Raw genomic sequence first — 18,905 nt, 5'->3', positions numbered from 1 at the left:
ATCTATCTATCTATCTATCTATCTATCTATCTGAAAAAACGTCTGCGGGTTTTGGTTCACCAATCTCATCAACGTATGCGATTACGTTTTCGCATCATGCACGGCTCAACTAAGTAAGTACCGTTGCCAAACTTGCTACGATACAAAAGTTACCATAATACGCAAGCTCTGTGTGCAGTTTCATCGCAAATGAGGCAGCGGTTGAGGCGGGAAAACTTTTGTAAGTATTCACGATAAAAACGCACAATATTGTATAATAGGCAATCGGAAGATTTTCACTCAGCCTAAAAGCATGCAGTGAATTACTTTTATTCAATTACTTGTACAAGGAAACAAAAAGAAGCCCAGTACGAGCTGATGAAGTTCGAGGGGCTATAGGAATGAAAAGAAATCATCATATTGTTCTTGGTCGCCTCAGTTCAACAGAAACAAATTGAGAGCACGTTTTGTTTCGGAGATCTATTATCCTGGAACAACGATCGGACAACGTACAAATTCGAAAAAACTGTTTGATGAATTGGGTAAAGGAGACGAGACTGACGAGACGCAAACAAAATTAATCAAAAGAACTGGTACTAAACAGCAGAATTGAAAACAGAATCATACTAGCATCGTCCAAAGGCAGTTTCGGTTTCGCTTCTGCACTTTCCACCAATGCGCGGCGCTTGCATCGCTACAGCGCAACTTCCAATATGGCCGTCGTTAGGACATTCGTGATGTCGTGATCATCGTTGGAAGAAGTGCAGCACAATGAGTGAACCGAAGGAAAAGCATCGAAAAGTGGACTCGAGAAGCAGGAGGAGTTCCCGATCGGTTAGCCCGGAGCACAAGTCAAAGCAGATAAAGGTAAGAGACGTAGCGGTTACCCAAGAAGCAATCGGGCACGCTAGCACACCGCTGCGACTACTTTGGGTCCACTTGCTAGCGTTGCAAAAACGCAAAGCTAATGTGGTACAGCACGTTTCAGTAACTGCACGACACCTAACTCCGTGTGGGCACATGACACATCTCGCGTGACTGTCTGTCCTACTTAGCGCTGATGTTGCACGTTTCAACAAGGTCGATTTAACTCGCGATGCTGCCAGCTACGAAGAAACACAGTTGTCATTCAATCTAGCGGTCGTGTTAGCTTGCTGGTTTGCTTGTGACTTCATACTGCGCTCGTTTCTGCCGAGCTGGACTTTCATTTGCGAGCTCTTTAGCATTTCGGGGCCGTGCTCAAATCAAGCCGAGTATGCGAACGGTTGCGCCGTTTGTCTGACATTGTATTGTCTGGGCAGGCGTATTTCACTCAGCGCGCACGTCTGAAAGCGAATGTGTCGCGTTGCAAATCACATTGGGCCCGCGAGAGGGCTACGATGTGCAGTTGGATTGCCAGCTTTGGTTTGTGGTACTTTCGACAATTTTGACACATTGTGCGGCCACAATACGACCGCAGCACGAGAACCATTTGAATGCCTGTTCACGTCTGATTCCATTGCCTTTGTGCGCAACGTTGCTTCGTTTCTTCTCGTGTCCTGCACTAATCTGCGCTATGATCATGCATCGCTGTGTTCGAGGTCATATTAGCCAGAAAATTTTACAGCATAGTCCGTGCTGCGTGACTGCGCGACAGCAGACATGTAGGTCCGATGTGCACATCACGGAGATGCGCAGACGAAACGCCGCGCCTTTGTGCTTACGAACGAATAGCATTGATGCCTATTCATGTGATTCTTCGTCTGTCTGCGTGCATGCACGTCCCTAATCTGTAAGCGGTGAAAAGAACGTTAGTAAGCTGAATCAAAGTACTGTAGCTGCTGTAATTTTTTCTGAGTTTCACATAGCATGCCAAACATGCTATGCTCATGAAATGCTGACTGTCTGCTTTTATGCATGGGTAATGTATACGTATCAGAGTCGACTGTTGGTGAAGTAGTAGCGAATACAGTACTGTAAAGGTGGAATTTCGCAGCCCTCACTCAAAAACCACTCCTGGCTTTTGATATGTGGGGACCTGTTCAACCTTGTGTCCAGTGCTGTTTTGCTTTAGCTACGTTTACACTGTGAATGCCTGTCCCCATCGTTTTCAGTACATTCAAGATGCCAGGTGGCTGTTGATCTTTTGCTTTGACATATCTGCCTTTTTCGTACTTGCACCCACTGCCTCTGTGTGCTTTTCTGTAATTACTAGTGCAGTTCTTGCATCCTTCAGTATCTCAAGGCTAATCCTGCCTCTCCCTACTGTGGTCAAACAGGTTGAGAGAAAAAGTGGCAGTCACCGGGAGGATATGGAAAGGCACCAAGACAGGCACGGACGACGCCGGAGGAGCACGAGCAGAGACGACACGAAGCGGCGGAGGCACGACGACGACAATGGCCGCCACCGTGCTCCCCGCAGCCATGACGGCGACCGACGAGATAGGTGAGGCAAGCAGCTGAGTCGCGCGTCGCGGAGGGTGCACTAGCGTTTTAATTGCAGCTTATAAAATCCGAATGTGAAACAGTCGCATGACTGGCTGAGTAGTGTGAGTGTTCAAGTGCTGCTCTGGAAGACACAGAAAAAGAAAGGGGCAAGGTTACAAAGGGTGCTCCAAGATTTTGAATGCTAGATGAGGAGCACCTGATATTCTGATGCCGTGTTTGCTGAAAGACATTGTCCCGTTTGTGTACAGGAAGGCAATAATTTGTTACTGTTGTTGAGATGCAGTAGTACGATTATTCATTGTCATATCTCGATAGCCGGATGTTACATTTTGATGCAGCACAGCTTCTTTGCATATGAACGACTTTGCAAGTGCTGCTACCAAATGCTGTGTCAGATAACAAAAAACACAGACTTCTGCATTGCTTGGAAATTTGCATGATTGAAAGAATAAAGGAATTTCTAGCATAGGTGAAGATCGCTAGACATCAAAAGTCACAGATTCCATGCCTTTATTGAGGACATTGTGAAACATGCTTATGAAAAAGAAAAAGGCTACAGCGCTATCTTCGAAATCCCTGCTACAGGTTGTACTGTGAGGTCAAAAATTCTGTATGGTAGTGCTGACAATCCTCTTCTAATAAGCTTGCGAGTTGCATGTTGCATGCTTCGGAGCCGCCAGTTGTGTATCCATGCTGTAATGCCACGTTTTGGTTTTAAAGGGCTGTAAGTTTTGAGGTAGAGGTGCGACATTCTCGTTCTTAAATTCTCTCTTCCGTGGAGTCCTGGAATGCTCGTGTAGGCCCTCCCTTTATTTCATTCTATCAGCATGCTTTGCAGGTTCTGTAACATCTTGTATGGTTTTTGCTGGATTAAGGCTGTTTTACAAGCAAGCGGCTGCTTTACAAGCAAGAATGGTGCGTCGCCGGGAAAAATTTCCAACTTGTTGAAACCTTGTCGCTCTGGCTGCTCAAGCTGCCATGACTGCTCTAAACAGGTTTTTGCGCTGCGGTTGCAGAAATTGGGAGCGTTTTCACTTGCATGTGAAACAGTCTGTACCAAAACGACACCGTTAGCTGGTCACATTGTATGCAGAAAGAACGGAGGTTATGCAAGAGGAAGTAGCCGAGAAAAAAAGACAGGTACTACACAGTGCCATGACTGGCTGAGTAGTGTGTGTTCAAGTGCTGCTCTGGAAGGCACAGAAAAAGAAAGAAAGGGGTACGGTTAGAAAGGATGCTGCGAGGACTCTCATAGTGTCATTCTTAGGGGTGCCTCAAAAACTGCTCATGCAAAGCCACAGTCAATCTTGTCAAATCACGTGCTGCATTGTCTGTTACTGGGAACTTGAAGCAGTCACTTTTGGTGCATTACAGAGGCAGCCCACCGTACAGGGACCGGCGACGGCGGCGGCACTCTGGTGACGGCACAGGGCACCAGTGGGGCAAGGAGGAGCCCAAGGAGGAGCCAGAGGAAAAGGCAGGTGTCTTGTGACTTCTCAGCCTCTTTTCGCTTGTGGCAGAGCTGCCTTGCAGAAACACCACGCTTTTGTGGCAGCGTCAGCTAGACGTCGCCTGTTTGGTGGCCAGTAGGAGATGCACTTGCTGCACGGCTTATGGTGACTTCCAATCGCAGAGTTGGAGCGCTTCTGGAGCATCGTTTCCTGCTCTTTTCGGAGCAACTGTATTCCAAACGCAGATCTGAGCCACGGATCGCGTCTTCCAATCGTAGACAGGGAGCGGTTGCCGAGCCGAGATTGCTCCGTGGAGCAATCGGGACTGCTCCGCCGAAATCGGCGGATCCGACCGGAAGTTTGCGTGACGTTCTTTTTCAGCGGCGCCCTACATGCTCTGGCCAAAGCAAGTGTACTCCAATCGCAATTTCAGGTCGCGCGCTCTGCGCCGGATTCAGGCGCTCTGTCACAGAGCGTGCAGACCGCTCCGGGCCTGCGATCGGAATTCATCATTAGTAGTTGTAGCTTTGCAGGTGTAGATGTGGCAGCGTAGCTCTTGTTTTGGAAGGTCTTCGTACCTCAGCATTTCGTCTGGTTGTTGGCCCACAAGTTTCAGAGTAAGAAGTGACTGCTTGTTGTATATGTGAGATACTATAGTCAGATACAACTCAAGATGGCAGTAGCAAATACCGCTCTAAGGAGGCCGTCCGTGGTTAATCCCTTTTCGCAGAGGCACCTGCCAGTCCCGTGTGATTTCACGCTAGGTGATTAACCGCGTCACGAGAACTGGTCAACCCCATTGGCTAGAGGGCCTCCTTTAAGGAGCATTTGCCGCTGCCCTCTTGAGTTGTGTCTGATTACAATGCCCTGATTGCAGTGCCGCTGCTCATGCTGTGACAGGCAGTGTTCACTGTTTTTTTTTTTTATTGGTGATTTCGAACTGTCGTGGTTAGCAAAGGGGACAGCTTTATCTTATTATCAAATAAAAACAAATGCTATTGATAGTTTCCGCAATTTTCTGGCATTTTATGTTTTCACCACATCACAATGACAAACTGAATTCTCACGCAGCTGCCACTTTCCCTGTTTGACCGTGTTCCATGAGGTGCTTGCAGTGTAACAAGGTTGCCATGTCCATCGCTATGGTGGACTATGACGATGGTGAGCGCTGTCAAGATTAGGCTACAGACAAAACACACATTCAGTATTAGGAGAACAGGCAGTCAGTATAGCTGAGTAGGTAAACACTGCACATCATGTGTGGAGGTTGTGGGTTTGGATCTCCCTTATTGGGACATTGTCTTTTCTGGTTTCTGTAAAAATACAGTGTTTTTAAAATGCCTACCCAGTTAACTTCCTCCCGTAGCCAACTCTACCATAAAGAAAATAAATTAACATCCTTCTGCACTTTGCTTGGCTTCAGTGACTGTTGGTTTCTTTTGAATGAGGCAACGACTTACCTACCCTTAGTGCCACAAGAAAATCTTACCTTATGTGTTCTCATGTTACAAGCGTCATCTCTTCTAGTCATCTCATGCCTCATGAACTTCCTGTTTCGAGTGCCATTAGTGTAGTGTGGTGCATGTGTTCAAAACAGTAGAAAAGAATGATCTGCGTACAATGGTCTCAGAAAAATGTGTACTACTCACAGCTTTTGGGCTGCAGGAAAAGGAAAATCTGTTGTCAGGCAGCCCTTAGGTAAGTCCTTTAAAAGAACGTTCAGTGCTATTCTTTATTGATCATCATCAGGTTCGAGAGAACAGTTGTTGGATGGTTCTTTCTTGACATTCTTTTTGAGGTTACCTCTCCTCTGCACTGTCCAGTGCATTGGAGGTCCAACATTTATCCAAAGCATGAGCAGTGCTGTAAGTATAGCATGATGCAGGATTTAAAACGGGGCAAAGGGAAGAGGAGCTTGATCTGCATAGAGTACACACAGAAAAATGTGCATTACGGCCTTAGGGCAAGTGTTGTAAGTATAGCGTGATGCAGGATTTCATGAAGGAAGGTAAAGGTTTGCTTGCCCATCTGTCTCTGATCCAATTAAACAGGGTTTTTGGTGCTGATCTTTTCCGTCAGTTTGTGGAAGTCACCTTAGCCTTTCTCGATATCATCCATTTTGTATAACACCATTTGGCTCACAGAGGTTAAGTTGTCATTTGAAGGGTCATGGTACATAATAGTTGTGCAAAGGTACAGGAATAGATGCACGAAGTTTTTAAATAAGGGAATGATTACTAATTAGTATCCACCAAAGTGCCACCATATGGCAACAAAGGAAAGCTGCACAGTTTTAATAGAAACTTCACAAGTGAAGAAAAATTTGCCCTGGTCCAGCGATCGAACCCAGGACCCCTGCCTCAGTGGTGAATTGATCAACAACTTGAAATGAGAACGGTGTTTGCCAAACGTTCAGGAGAATCCGCAAGCCAGAGTAGGTTTGAAATAAGGCAGTAATTCTTCCAAAAATGACCATCTGACCTTAAGGAAATGACCTAAACGCAGAGATGACCTATTCCGGTGTCTAAGGTGATTTCAGCCAAGCTACGCGTAGTACGCGCCTCATGCCAGTGCCCGTTTCCAGCAGGGTACATTGAGCTCCATGTGTTAAAATATATATATATATATATATATATATATATATATATATATATATATATATATATATATATATATATATATATATATATATATATATATATATATATATATACTTAACTCATGTGCAAATCGGTTCCGTTACGAAAATTTGAATTGTGTTCCATTTACCTGGCTTGCTCAGGCTGGTGGTCGCTTTTTTTTTTATGAGTGGAAGGCAGCGCAAGCGAAAACTTCTATTAACCTTCGGAGTGCGTGCCGCTCGGGACGAAATTATAGGACTGTCGGTAGTCCGGTTTGCAACTAACATGTCAGCTTATATTTGTAGTCAATTTTTTTTAGTCAGCGAGAGCTGCGAGTTGGGATTCGACTCTTTTTCAAAGTTGACTTACACGTGGCAGTATTCGATGCACCTTAGCGACCGCTTCAGACAGACGGTGGTGTTGGGTTCTCTCCCCAGACGAGTACATATTTTTCTTCAACTGCAGAGCTTCTGGGATAGCTGTGTCACCTTCTTTGTAGTTGTATAGATGCACCTGGGGGGATGCTAATCTCTAATTATTCCCTTTATTAAAATCTGCTGCACCTCGGGAGATTCCCATGAACACTGGTCAAGCTACGTTTTGAGTTGGGTTGAACATTCCCTGCCGTGCTTCATATTTGGATCAGTCGTTAAGAGATCGCATTGCCTAACAACCCAGTGGCTTCATTTGTCCCTTGCAAAAACTGCTTACATGGCCCTTTTTGAACGGCCATGTCTGCGTGAAAAGTGAGTGAAGCAACTTTTTGCCTTGCATGCACGCAGGTGGCCGTGAAACCCGACTTTGGCCTGTCGGGTAAGCTGGCTGAAGACACCAACGTGTACAATGGTGTGGTCATCAAGTACAACGAGCCGGCCGAGGCCCGCAAGCCCAAGCGTCGGTGGCGGCTCTACCCGTTCAAGGGTGACGTCAGCCTGCCCTTCATACCACTGCACCGCCAGAGCGCCTACCTGCTTGGCAGGTGAGACAGTGCATTTCTTGCACTCCTGTGTACTCTTTGGACTACTATGTGATAGAATGTAAAATGAGCATGAAATGTGATTCGGTAACTGATTTCTAGCTTGTTTTCTGCACAGCAGCATGACAGATTGACAATCGCTGACCTTGCCTACCTGACCTTTTGGTTTTGTCATTTGCTTATCGTGCAAGAGTGTTCGTCGTTGGTGTCAAGGTCAAGGATTTTCAGGTTCTCTCCAAAGTGCGCGTCGGCTGCTTGCTGGCTGTTTTCAAATTTCAGAGAGCAATTTTTTCCTTTTCTCTCATTTATTTCTCTTCCACCCTTGAGAAGACAGACTGTCTGGCTCACACGATGTTCCCACTACTGACAAACAAGCACATGTTTATCATGAAATTTTAAAACAAGTGTGGTTCAACCTCGGCTGACTCGAGGAGCAGTCCTCTGTAATGTTGCCATTTTGGATCAGTTGATGCGCCCCCTCTAGGTTATGAAAATCGCCAATAGCAATTACGTAGCGATGCTGTGTGTGGCAAAGTTGTAGCCGAATGTGTACAGCATGACGCCCTCAAGAAACGGAGCAGTGCCAGGCAGGCCTTCAGGGCTGAAGTTCGGTGTGGCCACTAACCGAGAATCTTCTTCGTCACAGGGCGAGGATCAGGGTGCAGTGCGCAGCGTAGCACCAGAGAGAATGGTAGTTTTTTTTTTCTTCTATATGTCTCTGTGGCAGGTCTTGCATGTTCCTCAATGACAGCACGAGGTGCCTTACTGGGTTGTCAGGTGTGACCTAGTTGAAGAAGCGAGAAACATCACTGTGCAGTTTAAGACTTGAGGTGCAAGGCCCACATGAATACTCTGCGTGCAATGCCGTCATGCCAATAACTAGTACATTAGGAAAGGGCTGCTGGGTGGTGTCATCAGTGTGGAGCACCAGCAAGCAGGAACCTGATTCTGGCTTTGATCTCTGTGAGGACTGATACCTGGCAGTGTGCAACATTTCGCTCAAACAGCGTTTGAGGAACTTGTGACAGACAGCGCAGGCACGCTGTACTTGCTACAGGAATCAGCAGTGTGCTGCAGCCTCATAAATTGGTTTTACAGCGACAGCTGTTAAGCACCCATTCCTGACTTTCATGTCAGTGTAGTAGTAGTAGTAGTAGTAGTAGTAGTAGTAGTAGTAGTCGTCGTAACCAGTGGGTGGTAGCCATGGTAACCACTAGGACGATGATTACCATGGAAGGAGGAGGGTATCATGAGAGTGGAGGGATTGCCAACTGGAGGATGATTACCATGGAATGAGGAGGGTATGGCAAGAGCGTAGGTGTAGCCGAAGGGTACTTGACAAGGAAGCCAGTGGGAGAGAAGGAGGAGGATTACTATGGAAGGAAGAGCGTACAGGGAGTTAAGGAATGAGTAACTGGAGGATGTCCGTGATGGGGACCATACGAAGAGTAGCTACTATGGAAGAAGATGGGAGAGTATAGGGAGAGTGGGGGAAGGTGGCATGGTCCATCTGCGGCGGCGGCTGCTAAGAAACGCACCTCCGACGAGAGCGTCAGTGGCAGCACGTCTAGAGCAGGCAGACTGGAGAGAAGCGCCAGTCGAAGAACGAGTGTGTATGGAAAACTAAAAAGAGGGCTCTATAACTACACAGACATGAAGTCGCTGTCATATTCTCTGCTCATTATATCGTGATTATAAACACTTATCATCTGTCGCTGAATCCTCCGTTACACAGTGATAACTGTCATGTGAGCTTTTGTTCTTAGAATTAAGAGCAGAATGTTCTGTAAAGCCTGGCATTGTGTTCTAGTAATAAGAGAGAAAAACTGTAGTTATAAGCAAAAACATGGAGCTTCATGTTCATTTTTCGGTGTTGCTCCATTATTTCTTCTCTAATTGCACAAGAGGTTGTCCTGAAAACCTTAATTAGCGAAAAGCACAAACGCTGTCATAAACACGCAAAACCTGTGACCAAGTGCTGAAGCCCAAGGTGCCTCGTTTGGATTGTTTTGAATTTCAACAGTGTTTTGAGGGTCTCTGAACCCATGTCTGGCCAAAAAATTTGCGAATTGCAAAACCATTGCCCACGAAAGGCGCTACTGCAAACATTTTTGTGTAAGGAGCCATTAATAGTGAAATTACAGCCATTGCAAACAAGCAATTTCAGTGTGCTCCTCCCAGCCATGCCCTCTCCAAGGCAGTTTCTCTCGCACATTGATCGGGTGGCTTCCTTAGTGGTCTCCATTTCTAGCCTTCTACAGGGGGAGGCAAGAAGCTAGTGTCCCTGGCCAATTTTTTGTAGTCGGTGGGACCCGGAAAGTGGTTCGAATAATCGAACAGTCTGAAAAATCCGTGAACTAAAAAGGAAAAAGGCTTTTCTGCGACAAAACGCTTTTCAAAACCGCGAAAATCGCTGCTCCCCATGTTCCGCCTACAAGCGATGATATTAGACTCTATCTGAGCCATGGTCGTTATTTCGTCATCTCTGCACCCTCTCATGTCACGATACTAGGCGGTGCGTCGCGGTCGCAAGTCATGCTGCGAGCATGCACTCGCTGCGCGAAGCAAGGACTGCAAGAGCAGTCAGTTTGTATGGAGCCGCGACGTTCGCAAAGAACAAGAGGTAGCCGATGGGAAGATGCGAGCGAAAACAAGCGCCTCCGAATGCACTTCCCCTCACCACCTCTACCGTGTTTGCTGCCTCGCACTGCGGGTGGTGTCTTTCAAGCCGCAGATGTCCTGCTGTCCCGTTGTACTGTTTTCATTGTGATTGCACGTTTTTTGTAGGCCATCTCAATGGTGACGGAGTGCATCCCGTTATCTCAAATGGCAATGATGGAGAACAAATAGTCAAGCATGTCCGTGCCAGTCCGTTCGATGCATTCCGTCAGCACCCGCAGCTCGCCGATTCCGTTTAAATCAAAGGTTTCACGGCAGCGGGGAATGGGTTGGTCGTAGTGCCCACTCGCGTCTATATTAGGCCGAAATAACAACAAACTTTCGGTTGAAAAACGATCTCAACAGTATTGTTGATATCTATTTTAGTCCGAAAAAAATCAGTTTTAGACTCCATAAGGTCCGAAATGTTTGTTGTGAAAATGTACATGTTCTGTGAGGTGCGCGACGGTTCCTCAGCGAAGTGCGAAATATTGTGCAAGTCCGAATAATTGGAGTTCAAAAAATTGGTCGCCTACTGTATGTGAGAAGTCAGTGCTATGCACCCGGTCTGCCCTGGATCTCAGTATGTAATGCTCTGCCTGCTGCAGCGGCTCAGTGGCATTGGTGCCCAGCTGCTGGCGGCGGTGGCCATATTTTGATGGTGCAAAATGCAAATGGCATCCATGTGCTGTGCAATGTCGGCACATGTTAAAAAACCCCAGGTGGTCTAAATTAATTCGGAGCCCTCTACTATGGTGTTCCTCCTAGCCACTGTGTCTCTTCAGGACATTAAACTACCATGCCATAGCATACCACCGCAGTAGTGCGCTGCACATCATGTTGTGCCAGAAGAATGATCATAATAGAGTTGGAAGGTAAAGTAATGTGTGAGCAATGCATGCAGAACTTGTGCTCACTTCAGGGACAGGGGAAATACAGATTAAAGCTGTGCCACACACAAACAAAATATATATGAAGCACATGGGAAGCGTGGAAAGCGACTAAAGAAGCAATGCTGAAGTTCTTGCTTCTTCATACTCATTAACACATGGCATAGAGAAAAAGCAGAGGGGACGAGATGCCAAGAAAGCGCATCATTTGTAATTGAGGATGATCAATCAGTGCAGTAGTTTTCTTCATTTACGTAGAAGGGAAGTGTCCATTCGATCAATCTTAGGAAAAAGATATGTTGAGAGGGAGTGCAAGCAAATTTTTCAGTTGCCGTATTTTGCGGTGTGTGCATTGGTGTGCCAGCTTCTGTTTCTCATTGACAGGTCACGCCTAATTGCCGACATCCCGATCGACCACCCGTCCTGCTCCAAGCAGCACGCGGTGCTTCAGTTCCGGCTGGTGGCATACACCCGCGACGACGGCACGACCGGGCGCCGGGTGCGACCCTACGTCATCGACCTCGAGTCGGCCAATGGCACCTTTGTGAACAACAAGCGCATCGAGCCGCGCCGCTACGTCGAACTGTTGGAACGGGACGTACTCAAGTTCGGGTTCAGCACGCGCGAGTATGTTGTCCTCCACGAGGAGTCTCAAGGCGAGCACCTGGACGACGACGTCACGGGTCCCACTGATGGGGAGGAGGCACCATTGACCACCGCTGCGTAGAGGAACAATATCTGTGCTGCGGAAGACGCGGAATCTTTGAACAAGGTGGTGGACTGGCTGGCACATTGTGGCGAAAAACAGGGCAAAGTTCCCCCCCCCCCCCTTTGTGATGAAAAGATGCCATGTTGTAGAGGACACGCCGAAAGCCAGCATATGCACCCAGTGTGAATTTTCTATTTCTTGGAACATGGTGAGTTATTGAGTCACATGGCAGGCACAGTCTGGCTGTATTGAGCCTTGCAGAAGAAAACTGTGTGTGACCATGGGCAACTTTTATAGGGAATACTGTATGTATAAACTTCTGTCAGCTCTACAGCAGTGAAACCCTGGTATTCCCTAGCTCTTTGTATGCCATTGCCATGCTTGGCTTATTTCTGTTTTCTCATCAGTGGTCAGTAAGCAAGAGCATAGCCATGTGGGCAGAGCTGATACCTGGACCATCGTCATCCATCACCTACACACTCATGTGAAACCGTGCCGTGTAGCACGAGTCCTGCGAGCATTTGGTGATGTGGCTTTACATTTTATAAGAGGAACAGTAAGACGGTTGCTGTGACGTGCGTCCTTGTACTATCATGCAAGGCAGTATTTCCCACGCTTCCGGCACTGCATGTCGTTACTCCTGTTGATGAACATCACATACTTCAATGCATTTGTCCGCAGGGCTCGGTGACAGTGACTGCTTTGTCGGAATTTCCGCCACATGTTGTAATGCACCGTCATCACGCTGCCAGGAGTGTGCACTGCCTCTTCGTCTGGGTCACTGCTGAGATAAGTGGCACTTGGCAAGGAACATGGGTGTTTTGGGAAGCGCAGCCAACTGCAGGTTGCAATCATTGTCTGATGCGATAGCATTTTTTCGTTTAATCTGCCTCCTCTTGCTTTGGTGATTCATGCCAGCAGGGTATGGCTAACCGCCCAGAACTTGGCAGCGGTGAAGTGACGGGCAGGTTGGCAGGTGGCATCTCTAGCGTACATTGAACATTAGCAGGCCCACCACCACTCATTCTCAAGGCGTGTGTTGCTCATGAAATGTGCTGTCATCATCATGTTTCGCTGTCGCATGTTGCCCAAACACGAGTCCATTTATTGTTGAGGAATGTAATCATTTGTTGCTTCTTGGAAACCATACCATATGTGTTGTCCATGCAGTGCTGGAAGACACTTTTTTTCAGTTCAAACTGAGTGCATAATTTTTTGGGTGCACAGTTCCCTCAGCAAAGTGTTTGTTTGGGTCAACCTTTATGTGACAAACACTGCTTGTGAGACGTGAAAGCCAAGAGACAAGCGTTGTCACCACAGATATATTGTACTTAAATGTTGTGTGTTGTGGAAGAATGTAAAATATGTTTCATAAACTTAACTATTATTAGTACATAAATCTGTGTGCTATACAAAATATGAGTCATTACTTTTTTGGCATGCACGCTGCGTGAGTGTAAAAGGAATTCTCCTGCGAGGCATGCAGCTGAAATGTGTACGTGTTTTTCACTATAGATAGGAAAACTTCATTCGTCGTCAAGTTCGTTGCTTTGTTGGTTGAAAGAGAAAAAGAGATAAAAAAAAGCAAAAGGAGGCATTTAAGGATTGTTACTCTCTGGTTCCACATTTGGAAACAAACACCGTTCACAGTGGCTGCACGTGTTTGATTGCTGCTCCGATAGTTGCAGAATAGAATCCTGGTCATGGCGGCCACATTTCATTGGAGGTAAGTTGTGCTGTGTGTGTGCTGTGAGATCATCATCAGCCTTACTACACCCACTGCAGGGCAAAGGCCTCTCCCATGTCTCTCCAATTAGCCCTATCCTTTGCCAGCTGCATCCACCCTTTGCCTGCAAACTTAAACAGCACTGCTAGGCTAGCCTCACTAGCTAATGTTCTAGCGTTAAACGTTGCCAGGTTCAGATTCCAATGGCGGCGTGTCCGGAGCCAGAGACTCGTAGCACCCTCCGCTGCGTCAGAGGTCTGACCGCCGCCGTGGTCAGTTGCTCTGCAGCCGCTGGGGACTGAGGGCCGAGGGTTAATTGGTTTGATCATAGAAGGTTGTGGCCAAGTACTACACCAGGGTGGCCAAATCCTGCTCTGGTGAGAGAGTGCGTTGTCGGTTCTGGTCACCGAGATCAGGCCGCACTCCAGGCCTGGTTATGCAATTCCATCTACACGCGGATTTTGTTTTTTTTTAACCCGGTGGAGAATTGCGCGGCACCAGAATTTGAACCCCGGTCCTCTTGCACGCGAGGCGGATGTTCTACCTCTACGCCATCGGTGCTGTGAGATATGAGTGCACAATGAGGAACCCAGTCTGGCTGAAATTAATTCGGTGCCCTTTGCTACGCTGTCTGTCGTAATCCCACGTACCATACACATCATACCATACTGCACTGTACCGTACCAGCACTAACATAATGTGGCACAACTGACTTAACTCATGCTAAGGCGAGATGTATGACGTGCTACATTGAAGAATACCCTTTGTGGAATATTGATTAACACCTGCAGTATTTCTTCACCATAAAAACATAGCTTTGTGCAGTAAAACTGTGCAAGCAGCATTGCTAAATGTGCATTCTTATATCTGTCATGTAAGTGCAACTGAGACAGCAAGCATACAAAAGTCGTGCTTCATTATGTCATGAGCGCTTGTTCAGCTGTGTTGCACAGTTTGAGTTCTCGTGTCCATGCAGCCTTACTTTGGATGGATGGTAAATCATACAGCAATTGGAAGCAGTGTTTGAAAAGAAAAAGGTTGGTGTTCACCTTTAGTATGTCTTGTTGCCTAGAACTTGTTGAGCACTTAGCAAACCCTTATTGCCACAAGAAACGTGGCTAACCTACGTCATTCACTAGATTTGAGGCTGTGATGCACCTGTGTGTGTTATAGTGCCTGAAATCAGCCCAAAAAGCAAGGAACACTTTAGTGTCTATAATGGATGAGCTGAACTTACCCTGTTTTCATGACAGTGTGCTGTGGATTATTTGCTGTGGAAAAATGTGATCGCTTGTCAGGAATTGAACAGTAGGGTGGAAAAGGAGACCATTTGTTATCATGAGATGAGAAGTTGACTGTGCTGCTCATGACCTTGAGCAAACTGCTCAGTATAATGACAAGGGAAGTTATAACAACTAATAACCCTTCTTTAATCTTTAAAACTTGGAATGCCCATTTTTAAGTGCTCCAAGTCCGGAAGGGTGATGCAGTGCAGCTGATGAAACCACATAAAACAAAGGAAACAATGCAGGAGCGTTTAGGCTTGACACTAGAATGAATTGGCTATTGTCTTTGCAGGCCTGAGGCTTTTCTTCAGTCTTTGTCAGACACAAAAGCAGCATTGCTTACTTGCTGGCTTTTGTCCAGAGCTTGCATCTGGAATGTGCCTTGAAAGATCGTTGTGGCCACTACATTTCTCAAAGTGGGGACAATTGTTTGTGCATTGAAAACAGTTTAAAATACACTCTCCAAGCTTAGTGGAACCAAATGTAATCAAAGCTGATGGAGGCTTTATCACACGAATCTAGGATATTGGCAGTGTTCTTCTATCGGGCAAAATTGCTTTCATGCTCAGTCTTTGCCTATGACCTCTAAATAATTTATAATCTGATTTCTCCTTCACCTGTTTCTGTTTTGGTTTCAACAGCCAAGCGATGGCTATGATATCAGAGGTCAGTGTAAGTCAAGGGTCACAGGAAGCATGAGAAAAACTGCCTTCTTTTTCACTCGTGTTCCAGCTCGTGAGGTAGGCTGGCCTTAATGTGGTAAATCTAAAATGCAACAGGTGAGAGGAGAAATTCAATTGTAATTTAATAAGCAGTCATAGATGAATTCCACATTGTGATCCATGTATAGCAATGTCTTGTGTATCACTACAAAAGAAAACATGCAACAGAAATTTGGCATCCATGCTATTGTAACAGTATTTTAACAGCTCTGAAAATGTTGCACTGTTACATGCATGAACATGCACAGAAAATTCGTTGCCCGAGCAAGTGACGGAACTAAGAATTTGGTCCGAATGGCATGCCTAGACCTCTGCACCATGTTTTCACAGGGTGGCGGTGATCACGACTAGCTCATTTACATACTTCCTCATCCCGCATCCACTCCTTCCAGTGCACCTAGTTGTTCTTGTGATGCATACCAGCATCTCGCCACCTTTTCTTTTCGGTTAACCTCATTTCCTGCCTTATAACCTTGCGAGAAAGGTGAAAATTTCCTGGTTCAGAAGTTAGGTTCAAGCTACTTGTCCAATGGCAATATGGAGTGTGCGGTGCAAAACAAACATGAATATGACACACAAGCTGCATAGAGGTGCCGCTCCGTGTCATTTGTGTGTTGTGTCCCAGTTTGGTGTGCACTGCTAGTGAATCTGAAAATCTGCATCAAGCGATGACAGGCCGCGGAGATAAGGCTGATAATTTCAAACAGCACCAGTCAGATGAGCCAGGCAGCCCAGATGACCTTGATTCCTCAATCAAGAGTGCGACGTCGGACACGTCATCGCAGATATAGCTACGCCTTTTAAGTCTGAATGCGCGTAGCATTGTAAATAAGACTACAGAGTTAGAATACCTGCTGCTTTCACAAAGTCCGCATGTTGTAATAATAACAGAAACCTGGTTGAATAACAATATTTCTTCTAACTGCATTGTTCCTCCGGACTATATAATGTTTAGAAAAGACCGGGACACACGTGGTGGGGGCGTTTGTATCATAGTAAAAAAACTCTATCTGCAGTAGTGATGGATTGTAATGTTGCTGAAACAGTTTGGTGCAAGATAAAGTTTTACAACGTTGCTTACATGATTGGAGCTGTGTACCGCGTGCCCTCTGCTTCACCCGAGTTCTTTGATGAAGTAAACACTTTTTTATGTGCGAATGTGAAAAAGAACACGAGACTAATAATGACTGGTGATTTTAACCTACCACACATAAATTGGCAACGCCTATGTTCTGTTGGTCCTGATTCGTCTAACGGAGAGAAACTATTAGAAATTATGTTCGCGTATAACCTAAAACAAATTGTGCAAGAGGATACAAGAATAACGCCCGATTAGCAGTCATTGTTGGACTTGGTGTTCCTGTCAAATATTATAAAAGAACACACCGTTAGCGTTGAAGATGGTGTCTCTGACCACAAGATGATTATTGTTCCCTTACCGCTTAGAATCAGCGAGTGTTCAAAGCCTTACATCCCTGTGCGCGTTAAGGATTATGAGCGTGCGGACGACACCTTCATTCTTGACTACCTGGAATCTGCCTTTGATGATTTTGAAATTGACTATGATTCCAAAACAGCAGAAGGGTTGTGGCAGCAATTTAAGAAAATTATACAACACTGCGTTGACAGGTATATCCCAACTCGTGTTAAAAAGAAGAAGCACCGAAGCCCCTGGATCACCAGGGACATAATTCATATGAAACGTAAAATAAAAAGACTACGTAAAAAGAAAAATAAATGTATTCATGTTTTGCGACTTCGTGCTGAGCTGAAGCAGGTGCTGAAAGAAGCTAAAAAAAAGTTTTTCGATGAAACGCTTAGCCGCTTCCTCAAAACGTCACCGCAAAAGTTCTGGCGATACTTTAGTGATAGGAAGGAGAGAATACGGGAGATTAAGCACGAAAATCAGGTACTGATAAAAAAGGAGCATATAGTAGATCATTTTAATCACTTTTTCCAGTCTGTATTCACCGCAACCAAAGATGACATAGACCTTAGTTCAGAACGCTTGTTGCCTAGCCGAATGAATGACGTCATAATTTCGCAGGAGGGCATATTTCAGCAGCTCCTCAATTTGGATGTTAAAAACGCCAATGGACCAGACAACATACCAACCCAGTTACTCCGAAGATATGCCGAGTGGGCCTCACGATACCTTAAACTTATTTTTCAAAAATCCTTGCACACCCATTGTGTACCACAAGATTGGCGCAATGCACTAGTAATTCCGGTGTTTAAAGGAGGCAACCGAACTCTTGTAAATAACTACCGCCCAATATCTCTTACATCGATTTCTTGTAAACTTATGGAACATATTATAGCGAAGCATATCTTTCATTACCTAGAAACAAGCTGTTTACTTTACCCTCACCAACACGGATTCCGAGCAGGCCTTTCCACCGCTACACAACTTGTAGAGACAATTCACGATTTGGCAATGACGATTGATGCGAAGCAGCAAATTGACATAATCGCTGTAGATTTTGCCAAAGCTTTTGATAAGGTGCCACACAATAAATTAGTTTTTAAACTGGAAAGAGCTGGAATTAATATGAATATTGTAAAATGGATTAAAGCGTACTTAGGAAATCGTAACCAGGTGGTCAAAATGGATGGTCATGTGTCCGCCTCACTAGCAGTTCTTTCAGGAGTTCCACAAGGTTCTGTTCTGGGACCGTTGTTATTTTTGGTGTATATTAATGATATCTCTGCTGTCATGGAACTAAATGTATGACTGAAGCTATTCGCAGATGACTGTTTAATTTATTCCACAGTTAGAAACACGGAAGACCAGCTTAGAATTAACAACTCTTTACAGGCATTAAGCGAATGGTGCAAAAAATGGAACATGGAAATAAATTATTCGAAATCAACATACATGCACATTACAATGAAGAAATCTGTTCTTTCGTTCCCATATTTCATTGGTGACAAGTGTTTGGTAAACGTAACTCAGTTTAAGTATCTAGGAATGACAATAACACAAAATTTAAATTGGGGCACACATATAGAAGAGGTGTGCTCTAAAGTACACCAGAGGTTATGTTTTTTGAGAAAAAAATTGAAGAATGCTACACGAGATGTAAGACTAATTGCATATAAAGCTTTTGTGAGGCCAATCCTTGAGTATGCGTCAGTAGTATGGAGTCCTAAACAGAATCATTTAAAGAAACAATTAGAGAGAGTCCAGAGGTACGCAGTACGCTTTATTTGCTACCGATATCGAAGGACAGACTCAGTTACAGATATGCTTTCTTCCTGTAACCTGGATTCATTAGAAATACGTAGAGAAAAAAATCGCCTAAAGCTACTATTCCAGATGCTCCAAGGACAGGTAAACATTCAAAAGGAAACATACATACAAGTGCCAGGCAAACGGAGTTCTAGAACAAATCATAGTCGGATAATTCAGCCGTACTACGCCCATAGTGAAGCTTTCAGAAATTCCTTCTTCCCCAAT

The 18,905-nt window shown here is 45.4% G+C and overlaps 2 protein-coding genes across 3 annotated transcripts in view; one reads left to right on the top strand and one right to left on the bottom strand.

Moving 5' to 3' along the window:
• Men (NADP-dependent malic enzyme) overlaps nt 1–18,905 on the bottom strand; it is a 145,017-nt gene that overhangs the window by 120,381 nt on the left and 5,731 nt on the right. The window lies entirely within an intron of this gene.
• Nucleotides 681–13,424, top strand: LOC144099406 (smad nuclear-interacting protein 1). The gene is made up of 5 exons (XM_077632675.1): nt 681–846; nt 2,238–2,404; nt 3,781–3,883; nt 7,261–7,457; nt 11,387–13,424. Exons 1-5 carry the CDS (start codon nt 751–753, stop codon nt 11,727–11,729), a joined length of 906 nt encoding a protein of 301 aa, XP_077488801.1. The 5' UTR covers nt 681–750; the 3' UTR covers nt 11,730–13,424.

This window comes from Amblyomma americanum, chromosome 7 (genome assembly GCF_052857255.1).
Source record: "Amblyomma americanum isolate KBUSLIRL-KWMA chromosome 7, ASM5285725v1, whole genome shotgun sequence".
Lineage (NCBI taxonomy): Eukaryota > Metazoa > Arthropoda > Arachnida > Ixodida > Ixodidae > Amblyomma > Amblyomma americanum.
This window is presented reverse-complemented; position numbering and strand designations above follow the sequence as displayed.

Coding starts and splice junctions, on each gene's coding strand:
- LOC144099406 (XM_077632675.1), top strand. CDS start 751: ATGAGTGAACCGAAGGAAAAGCATCGAAAAGTGGACTCGAGAAGCAGG. Junction 847..2,237: donor ACAAGTCAAAGCAGATAAAG/GTAAGAGACGTA, acceptor GTGGTCAAACAG/GTTGAGAGAAAAAGTGGCAG. Junction 2,405..3,780: donor GACGGCGACCGACGAGATAG/GTGAGGCAAGCA, acceptor GGTGCATTACAG/AGGCAGCCCACCGTACAGGG.